The sequence below is a fragment of the Sceloporus occidentalis genome, unplaced genomic scaffold (genome assembly GCF_023333645.1).
Source record: "Sceloporus occidentalis isolate IW3139 unplaced genomic scaffold, rSceOcc1.0.p SCAF_29, whole genome shotgun sequence".
NCBI lineage: Eukaryota > Metazoa > Chordata > Lepidosauria > Squamata > Phrynosomatidae > Sceloporus > Sceloporus occidentalis.
The window spans coordinates 5,360,400-5,370,926 of NW_028317009.1; the positions used below are offsets into that span (position 1 = coordinate 5,360,400).

Here is a 10,527-nt window from a genome sequence, read left to right on the forward strand (position 1 = left end):
GGGGATGTTCACCCCCCCCAATAAAAAAGAATGTTAAACAATCTTTACCAAAATCTACCATTTTTTGTAACGATTGATTGTAAAGGGATGTATAGTCTGGAATATTATTAATGTACTTAGAGCCCAAAGTGTTCCAAACTGGACATGTTACCATTCATTGACCTACCTTGGATGGTTGCGTAGAAAAATGTCTGCCTCCAGTGTCATTGTAATCATGCTTCTCTTACAATCGCTATCATACACATCAAAAGGAATGAGGAGGGATTTAGAAACGTAATTATACTCAACATATTGGATATAGTTTTTTTTTAATGAGCCAGTACGTGAATGGGTTATATCGTAAACAAGATTTATAAAACGCACATTCTCTGCTTCAATAATCTAAAAATAGTAAAATGGAATCAGATATAAGTAGCCCGTGTGGGCTGCCAACGATGATGTTTTTAATTTATCTGTGTCACGGTTCCCTGCACACAGCAATATCCAGGGATGTTCACAAAAGCGTGACTCTTCCTGAAGATGCAATGGAGACCAGAATAGAGGGCAGACAAAATTAGCTTCGTCCCATAGTCAGAAAAAGCCTGATTTACTTAGGCACAAGCGTAGTCCACAAACACGCATTGCAAACTATTTAATTTACTTCTAGCTCCAAAGAGAATAAACTGTCTGGTAATCCCCATTCATTAGAAGAACTCATGGATAAAGCGTTAAGGGTGAGTAGAATGGATAGTTAAATGTCTTACTGACGGTACTGAGAACTGCAAACCAACAGCTGACTGTAATAACATTGATCAGCCTGATTGATTGATAAGGCTGTGATCTGGAAAAAAACCCACAGTGATCATCAATAAAGTTCTTGCAGAAGAAACATTTTGAAGAGCGTGACAGCAATTCATTTTACTGCTGTAAAGACTCAAATCACTCAAACCATAATAAGTGTCCTATTAAGAAGAGGAGCAATACGTATCCTACTCGGATCAAAGAGACCTTTCACTAAAATCTTGATAAATACACCAGCTACTGGCCTTTTAAACGGGTTGATACATCGTTAAGTAGCTAAAGCTCATCTGGAAAGCTACCAATTTCAACAATTTATTACTTCACATCAATCGTAGTGGGCTTGTTCCTTACTAGAACTCTGAAAGCCACAACATTCTGACGGACTGTGAATGTAAAACAAAGTATGCCAGCTCAGTCCACAGGCGAAATGTAGAGTCTCCCCACACAGCGGATGAATACCTCTCATTGGTTGCTCAGGTGCACATTTTATGGGTATACGGACTAGAAAAAAACAATGATTTTTACAAATACTTTGAGCCTCCATCTTGTCGGTATTGCCGGTATTCGTTTTTGATATCCGACGGATCGGAAGCAAGAATTCTTGAAACGGCTGTACATTTTTATAGATGGCTAACATAACTGAATTCACATTTAGTTTGGGGGAAAGCCAAGATGAAGTTTAGATATACCAAGGAGCCCCCAACACACTATATAGTTCTGATTCAATAACAACACAGAATGGGATTCTCAACATTCTCAACAAGTATTTAATATTACTGAGTAATGAGAACAAAATTATAGTGCAATAAAAAAAACTATATCTCTAATACATACAGAAATTGTGTCACTGTATTTCTCAGCTTTGGCAACGCTCTTAGAAAATTTCCGAATTAAATAAAGAAGTCCAAAGAGAAACAGAAAATTTGTTGAAATGAGAAAACTCTGCTCCATCACCCATTTGTTTAGAAATGCACCTAGTGGTTACATCTTGATGGTACATTAGTGCATTAACAAAGATGGAGTAAAGAGTGTAGCTTAATGATTGTCAGTTTGGTGACTGAATGACAATGTTTATAGTGATAGGCCTGCAGTGTATTCCTTACACCTTCTTTGGAACTTTTGTGATGATGGGTTTTGGTCGTGTTTTAAAGATAATTTTCTTCTTGATCAGGGCTGTCACATGATACTCTGTATCCAACTTCTCTGTGCCAAGTCCAGATTCCGGTACAGAGGCACTGGTACTCTTCACCAGTACAGCAAATGGCTTCTCCAGTCGCGCTACCTTCCCATACAGAATGTGATGTCCGATAATCAGCAGGGGAACACCCTGATGGCACAGTCAAAGCAGTGAACAAACACGCACAGAAAGAATTACATGTATCAAAAGTATAAAGTGTCACAAATTCCAAGCTATTGGAACACCAACTATAACCAGAGCTGCGAGTGACACCTTGTGGTCCGACCAAGTTTGACAGCACAACACGGAAAGCAATGACCTGTAGCAGAGGATGGAAGCCAGACAGACAAGTACTAGAGACACGTACACTTCACCAGACCCACATATACAATGCAAAAAGCTTTTTTATGAGCTATTAAGTGGAAAGCAAGACACTGTGAATTCTCAATAAAGCTGTCTCTGGAAAACCAGTGAGTTGTCCCTCAAAGACCATGACACCAGACAATGTGGGCACATACGAGTTCTTTTGGAAGGTAGGACAACACCTGGCTTGACGATCAGCAAGAGCTGCTGAACTCAAAACAATCAGATATAAAAAGCATTTGGGTGACAAAGTTGCTCAACGGTCCACTAAAATTTTAGTTAATTTATGAAAGGTAACAGGGTATTATCTCAAACCTGTATTCCTCAGCTTTGGAAATCTAAACTACCAGGAAAGAATACGGGGATTGCAAAGGAAGTCCTCCATTAAAAGTTATAAAACTGATTATATTGAGCAAAGAACAGTGTAGAACAGTAGCTTCAATGATAGAAGAAGCTGAGTCTCCAGATTTGACGTCGGGTATTTCTGATGGCTCCGAGAACATGTGAGTTAAGTTCACATAGCATAACAGAGTCATTGCAAACTGTTATTTTGGGTAATTGGATCTGTTCTACATAGAGGCACCTTGGGGAAACTAAAGAAGTTATAAGATGAGCTTTAGATGAATACGGCATAGCTGAATGAGTTATGTGAAGCAACATCATGCAGTAGAGAATTTATGTAGCAGCATGCAGTTACATGCAGCATGCAGAGAATTAAAGGTAGAGCATTGTATAAGATCTATTAGTAGGTGTTATAGTGAAACACACAGAATGACATACACAGTAAAGCATGCGAGGACATAATAACTACATGCAGCGTAAGAAGTGTCACTGCCCAGTGGCATCTCTCCTACCTCTTTGGTGTAATGCAGGTCTCCCATTAGCTTCCCAGCGAGACCATCCTGCTTGCGAGCTTCTATCTCACCCTGCAGCTCCATCAGGAGCCACTCTTCGGGCTCCCCCTGGGCACCCCTGCAATGCAATGACGAGAGGGTTACAAAAGCCTTTCTATTCAGCACAGGACCACGAGTGGCAATCGGGACAGTTTCTGCCGTGGTTTTGGAAAGTGACGGTTAGCTGATGCGTTTCTGTGAGAGAGCGGCCAGCTGAAAATTAATTTAAAAATATGTAAAAATTATTTTATAAAATATAATATTAAAAAATATGAAAAAAAAATGTCTTATTAGTCTTTATGACGCATTAGTCTTAATTTCCCGGCTTTATTATGAGAAAGGCAGTCTAAGCATTGGTCTAACATTTCTTGTGATTTTATTAAACTTTATTTATTTTTTTACAAAGTTTACAAACACTTTGGAAGCAGTTCTGTGCATATTGTTCTGTGCGTATTACAACATGGATCCGTTACAATGTCCACATGCGGAATGTTTGGTAGAACCCATTGTACAGCTCTATGGAATATAACAATAGCGCTATATAAAACAATAAATAATAATAACGGAAGCCGTATTAAAGCAGTTTTTTATAGGCAAGTTGTTTATTATTCAGATGTATAGTATTGTGGGTTTTAATGTAAGATTTGGCCTGTAGAACAAGTGACTCTCCGTGTGTGAATTCAGTGTGCATTTATTTATTGCACATTATAACATTAAAATAAATACCTTCTCCAGGCCTTCCTGACCACAAACGTAACACATTACTGTATGCTTTTACCTCATAACTACCAACAGAGAAATGACGTTAAGGCGCTTTTATCATACCCTCAGCTCTGAAACATATATTATTGCGCCAAGCCAGATGCCCCAGAACCTGTGACGTAAGGAGCGGCACTGACCTGGACACCAGGATCTGCACCATGCTTCACAGGCGGGGTAATTATACTTTACTGAGGGGTGTGGAGTATCTAGTCACCCTGTCACTCGTGGCTCGGTGCCGCTTTACTCAACGTGCCCGCTGCCGGCGCCTAAATGCGGCGCCCTTCCCTCACAAGAGGCGTGCCACTGCGCCGCAATGCACTTCCGCTTCCGGGTCGGTGTGGGGTCCACGTGAAGCCAGAGGAGAAACGTGAAAAGAGATTTGGGGTTAGTAGAAAGGGGATTTGGTGGGGTTCTATATCATTAGAACATGCGATAACGTTCTCAAAGTCACATGAAGGCTGCCTGTACATGTATGTACGGTGTAACGTCACGATACGCACGCATGCCACTCTCTATTAACATTTGGGCTGACTGCCTATATCAAGAGTGCATGGAATGCATACACATCATAGCTGTGAGCATATCTCATTGGATAAGGTCCTTCTGTCCTCATGAAGTGCATATATATATATAATTCCAATTATTATGTTCAAGGAACATGCATTTATATTAATGATCTTTTTTGGGAGTGATTAACAATGCCGTGTACTCAATATTCTGTACTTCATTCCATCTGCAGGTTCTTTTCCCTTCCAGAAATGGGGGAATTTAAGGTTCACTGCGTGCGGTTCTTTGACTACGTCCCATCTGGTGTGCGCTCCATTTCATACACGCGAAAGACGGACAGGCTGGCTTTGGCTCGCAATGATGGTTCTGTGGAGGTGTACAACATATCTGCTAATTACTACCTGGAAAAGGTACGGTGACATGGAAGCACGATGGGAATTGTATGGCAATAAATAAATTCATGTGCATTTTTCCTGGCTGAAATATTATTAGTATTCTTAGTACTAGTGAATTTCAATCTGTCTGTGCCATGCAGGTGATCCCTGGAGATGAAAAGAGATCCACGGAAGCAATATGCTGGGCAGCAGAGGACCGGCTTTTCACAGCTGGTCTCAGTGGACAGATTATAGAATATGACCTGGAAAAGTTGTGTGTGAAATACACATTAGATGCATTTGGAGGTCCTATCTGGAGTATCGCGGCTAATGCAAGCGGCTCACATCTTGCGGTAGGTGGATGCTGTTGATCTCACTTATGCTATAAGATGATGGCTAGGTGCACTTTCTGTATCCTGCCATTGCAGTGGGAGTCTAGACTCATATCCATTTCTTTATTCTCATATAGGTTTGCTGTGAGGATGGCTCTGTCAAACTGTTTGCTGTTACCCCTGACCGTATAACATTCGAAAGGAACTTGGATCGCCAGAAAGGTGCTGAGATTGTGGCCAGTGTGATCAGACCAAACGTCATTGTTTTGATTTGGCTCACAGGCGTAATCCTCATATTTATTCTTTTCAGGTCGGATCCTCTGCCTCGCTTGGCATCCTTCTGATTCTCACATAGTCACTGGTTCTGCTAACGTAATTCGAGTGTTCAGCGTTTCATCAGGTAAGTTCAGGTAGTGCTCTGTCCCCCCATAGTTTAACGACAAGTAAACAATGAAATGTCAATGGCACCATTGTGAAGAGCATATTGTTGGATTCAAACACAATAATGGGGTTGGCACAATATAGTACTTAAAATTTGTTGATTGATAGGGTTCTTTTTCCCTCACCGTTTTCTTTAGGTCATCTAGTGCATATGCTCAGACTTGACCGCAGAGTGCAGGGTGTCCGAAATGCCGAATGCTTGGTATGGAGTGTGGCCATGTTGTCCAGCGGAGATATTATTAGTGTGGATTCTTGCGGGAAGCTGCAATTCTGGGATATGGTGACAGGCACGCTGATGCGCACACACAATGTTGCCAACTGTGACATCTTCTGTCTTGCTGTGTCACAGGTGATGCTGTTACCCTTCTTCTTCTTAAGTGTTATGAAATGGAATAAAGTTGAGCTAAATATTTGGTATTTGTTTGATTCCTGTAGATGGAGGACAGCTTGGTGGTAGGGACTGCTGAAGGGGTCATCTTCCAGTTTCAGTTGCTTGAAAAGAAGACTGGTGAGAAGGAACGTCAGTGGGTCTGCACCAAACCGTTCCGCTATCACACGCATGATGTCAGAGCAGTGGCGCACAGCAGCACAGCGCTCATATCTGGAGGTATGCTATTACATCGCGCTTAGCCGTCCAGCCAGGGCTGTTCTTGTTCGCTGTTAAAATTGTTGCCTGTCTCTTAGGTGCAGATGGCCAGCTAGTATCCCGTCCTCTGATGGAGAGGATAGAAACAAAATCCTATGAGGCTGCCCTGCGTAAAATTACATATCCTCATGTAAGTCGTCTTCCCCTTATTTCAACAGGGAAAGAAAATCCCTTTTAAAGCTGCAAGTTATAAAGAGTTTCTAAAGGAGAAATCAATTACTTTAAAAAGTAGAGTCCCTTACAATACTGTAAAAGTGAGGCTCGTGTGTTGCACACCTATAAGAGTGATGGTGTACATTGTTATAGAGAAGTGCACAGATAAATTGTTGAAGATAAACATGGGGTAATATCAATGAAAACTCAACTTTCATAACTTTTAGATATGCTAAGTATGTACTTTCCGGAGTATAAACGGGATTGGACCTTCCCCAGTTCCGGGGGGGGGGGGGTGGCATTTAAAATATTTAATTACAGTGAATCTATTATATGAGCCTCTGATAAATATAAGAAGGCTGTCAAATGGGTGCATATCATCATTATCTGTTTACAGCGTCACTTGGTTTCTTGTGCACGTGCTGCCCGAATGCTTCTGTTCCAGTTTCCAGAACACCTTGAGTTATGGAGACTGGGGAAAAGTGAGGATTCAGGTATGTGACAGGGATACTGTAGCTGGGGGGACAAGCGTGAAATGGGTTCAACACAAATTAATTCTCTGGATCTTGCAGGAAGAGATGGCGACCTACTCACTGTGGCCAAGAAACACGAGCTTCTTCTGCAGCTTAAAAGAAAGGTGAGACTATCTGCAAGAACTCCTCTGGCTGTAGAGTGACAATAAGCTTTTTGCACCCCTGACACAATGTATCCACGCAGGGCTCCGAGAGTATCCGTTGCAGTCGGGTCTCCCACTGTGGCTCTTGGATTTCTTATGCTACATCTTCCCGTCTTTACCTGCACCGGCTTCATTATGAGAAAGACAGTCTAAGCATTAGTCGAGTGAGTAACGTGACAGCAGTGTTCTGTGACTGGCGCAGATCTCTATCGTACTTAAACTAGGACTGCTGGAATGAGTTGTCTCAATCTTTCTCTCTCTCTCTCCACAAATGTACAGGTTCCTAAAGTCCCCCAGTTCCCCTCTGGGGCCCTCCAACTTCTCTTTTCGCAAGATTCTTCCCAACTTTATGTGGGATCAGAAGAGGGCCGTGTGCATGTTCTGGAACTTTCAGAAGACAACTGCAAACAAAGTCATACATTTGAGCCCCCATCAGGTACACAGAACTACAATGGAAATGTGAAGGGTCAATGAATGCAATTAGGGCAATGTGTAGAAACCATGGTATAGGGCAGGGGCGTCCAACATGCGGCCCGCGGGCCGCACCTCGAGCCCTGCTACTTACCTGTGAGAGGGTCTTTTGTACTGCATAGAGGAAGCGGAACCCAGCAGAGTTCACGTGACATCACATGACTCTGCTCCAGTCCTGCTTCCTGCTTCCTTCCTGGTGCAGTACCAGAGAACTCAGAGGGAGGGCGCGCCCTCTGCTGAAGTCTGTGAGCGGCATCGAGGAGCTGCAGTGCAGGTAAGGGGGTGGGGAGGGTGTTTGAATGAGTATGCGTGATTGAGGGAATGAATCTGAATGAATGAGTATATGAATGAATGAGTGTGTGATTGCATGGATGTGTAAGTGCTGGAACCTAGCCATGATGGGACTGTGATTGTTGTTAGCAATCACACTCCTATCATGCCAAGTCAGCCAGTACATGCTGAAACCTAGCTAGCTGCCCCCTTGTGTATTGATGCTGCCAGCAGTATGGGGTCTGCACATCACTTACAGCAACCCTGTACCAGCATGTACTGGCTGACTTGGCATGATAGGAGTGTGATTGCTAACAGCAATCACAGCAAGCACAGTCCCATCATGCCTAGGTACCAGCATTTACTGGTTGCCTGGGTATGATAGGAGTGTGATTGCTGTCATGCCAAGTCATATTGCCAATTTTTTTTGTCCAATTGTGGTGTGTTACCTACTTTTATTATTAATTTTTAAAGGTGGGGGTCATTTTCGGTTTTGGCTAAGTAAACCGTGAATGTTTTGGTCCAGAATTTTCATTTTGGTGCATCCCTTTTATACCCAGAATAAAAAGAACTATTTCATTTTTAATTATCCTGAATTTTTAGTCACACAACTTTCTAGGCCCAGAAATCAGTGAGAGGAAAAGTAAAGGTTTTGTGTCATTTACTTTATTTTAATCTGCATATTTTAAAAGCCATATTTTCTCACAGTGAAAAATGAGTGAGGCCCGCGCACGTATACAAATCTGGTGAAGTGGCCCACTGCAGAAAAAACTTGGACACCCCTGGTATAGGGTATGATTGTTCAAGATGTTGAGCTGGCAAAAGGAATTGAGACAGGCTGAAGCTAAGCATTGTAGTTCATGGGCATTGTAAACCAAGCCAGCTTGCTAGTGTTTGATTATCAGAGAGCATGCCAGTATTCTCAAATATGTAGATATTTTCTGTTCACCAGGTTCTACCAATCCTGTACATCTAATGGCTGCAAGCAGCGATGGATGTCTTCTAGCCGTGGCTTCAACAAATGCTCAGATTGAGGTCTACAATGTAAAGGAGTTAAAGGTGAGCATTGGCCAAGAAAGTTGATGAATACGGCTTCTAAAGCATTGTTTGCATGTAAATAATTCCTCCTACATTTGTTTTCCTTTCATTGTTGGAAGTATGAGTGCTCGGTTCCTCAGTACAGTTCTCCTCCAACTGCAATTGCAATCCACCCGTCCACCAATGACCTGGTAATTGCCCACACTGACCAACAGGTGAGTAGGTCCTGCCAATGTTGGCTGTTTTGCAGGCTCGCTAGTCCAAGGCATTATTTTACTTTGTACGCGTCCCCCTCCAGGTGCTGGAGTTCAGTGCTGCTCAGAAAGCGTACACAGAATGGAGCCGGAGGTTGCTGAGACATGGCCTGCATCGCGACTGGCTTGAGCGAGACACTCCAATCACTGGCATTTCCTTTAATCCCTCAAAACCGCAACACATCTTAATGCATGACACGTACATGGTTTGTGTCTTGGACAAGACTCTGGTAAGCATCAAATAATCCAATATTGGCCAGTAACTTAAAACTCTGATTAATATTTTTTGTAACTTAGACAGTTGATCAGTTAAGTGGGCAAGACTGGGATTAATACTTTTATTTTTCATTCACAGCCACTACCAGACGATAAGACTATTCTACTAAACCAAAAGGCTCTGAAGAATATGTCTGTGAACGCACGGAAGAGTCAAGCACATGCCTTTAAAATCACCAAACAATATCAGGTACGGTCATTTCTCAAGACAATATCTTCTGTCCAGATGCAGTTGGTTGTGTCCCCTTTTGATCTTTCATACCCCCCTCCATTTTTGCCTCTTTACGTGTTTTGCTTTAAAAAAAATTTTGGGTGGTCTCTCATTCAGCCTCTGCTTTTCATGGACTTGTTGGACGACGGGGAGCTGGTGTTGGTGGAGAGGCCACTAAGTGACATTCAAGCCCAGCTTCCGCCCCCCATCAAGCAGAAGAAGTTTGGAACTTAATTGTATTTATGTATACATAAATGTAGAACTAAGACTTACGGGTGTTGCTTGCATCCTTAAGTCGGTGTTGCCTAAGCAGCTGTGGACTTCTCTTTGCGGGAAAAGACTTGAATACAGGTCATAATGACCAATGGCGCAGAAAGTGAACGAGGAAAGTTATAAGATGGTTCTGTTGGTTAAATTACCTGCACGGCTCTGTTAAAAAGCTGGATTGTAACCAGGCAATCGGCCAAATTTCTGATGCTAACAGTATAAAGATTGTTTAAATCTCGAACTCGGATTCCTGACTTTTCTTTCTCATTTCAAAGCAGCTGAGTTTGAACTTCCGAGTTACCATTCTTTAATTCATTGTGCTTCTAAAACAAACATGCTTTTTGCTTGTTCCTCGATTAAACGCTTGCCCTTAAGATATGTATCATATCAGAGACAGAAAACGTTATTTCTCAAAGTCTCCTGTGCAGTGGAGGGAATAAAAAAAACAATTTATACTCCTGTGCTCCAACACGGGAGAGAAGATCTAGGTACGAAGGAGTGAAAGGCATATAATCACCCGATTATGTGAAAAAGAAGCTTTACAACTTGAAAAGGTGTTAAAGAAATCAAACAGAAAGCACTTGGGTTATTAAAGAACAGAACATTACCGTTACCTTCTCAAATTCACTCTGAATG

The 10,527-nt window shown here is 42.1% G+C and overlaps 2 protein-coding genes across 5 annotated transcripts; one reads left to right on the forward strand and one right to left on the reverse strand.

The window, feature by feature from the left end:
- Positions 1 to 1,879: 1,879 nt before the first annotated feature.
- Positions 1,880 to 4,135, reverse strand: LOC149299182 (chromosome transmission fidelity protein 8 homolog). Of its 2 annotated transcripts, none has more exons than XM_089486547.1 (3): positions 4,113 to 4,135; positions 3,175 to 3,292; positions 1,880 to 2,107 (listed from the first exon to the last, which is right to left on the reverse strand). In XM_089486547.1, the coding sequence occupies exons 1-3, from the start codon at positions 4,133 to 4,135 to the stop codon at positions 1,880 to 1,882; spliced, it is 369 nt and encodes a 122-aa protein (XP_089342673.1). The 2 variants fall into 2 exon arrangements, with proteins under 2 accessions (XP_089342673.1, XP_089342672.1); XM_089486546.1 differs by having other exon boundaries at positions 4,107 to 4,135.
- Positions 4,136 to 4,733: 598 nt separating this feature from the next.
- LOC149299183 (U3 small nucleolar RNA-associated protein 4 homolog) lies at positions 4,734 to 9,858 on the forward strand. 3 transcript variants are annotated; one of them, XM_089486410.1, is made up of 16 exons: positions 4,734 to 4,892; positions 5,018 to 5,209; positions 5,326 to 5,410; positions 5,499 to 5,588; positions 5,767 to 5,978; positions 6,065 to 6,236; positions 6,314 to 6,405; positions 6,826 to 6,922; positions 7,001 to 7,065; positions 7,146 to 7,268; positions 7,384 to 7,570; positions 8,798 to 8,904; positions 9,003 to 9,098; positions 9,182 to 9,367; positions 9,493 to 9,603; positions 9,742 to 9,858. In XM_089486410.1, exons 1-16 carry the CDS (start codon positions 4,734 to 4,736, stop codon positions 9,856 to 9,858), a joined length of 2,091 nt encoding a protein of 696 aa, XP_089342536.1. The 3 variants fall into 3 exon arrangements, with proteins under 3 accessions (XP_089342536.1, XP_089342537.1, XP_089342538.1); XM_089486411.1 differs by having other exon boundaries at positions 7,384 to 7,552; XM_089486412.1 differs by having other exon boundaries at positions 7,384 to 7,540.
- The last annotated feature ends 669 nt before the right edge of the window (positions 9,859 to 10,527 follow it).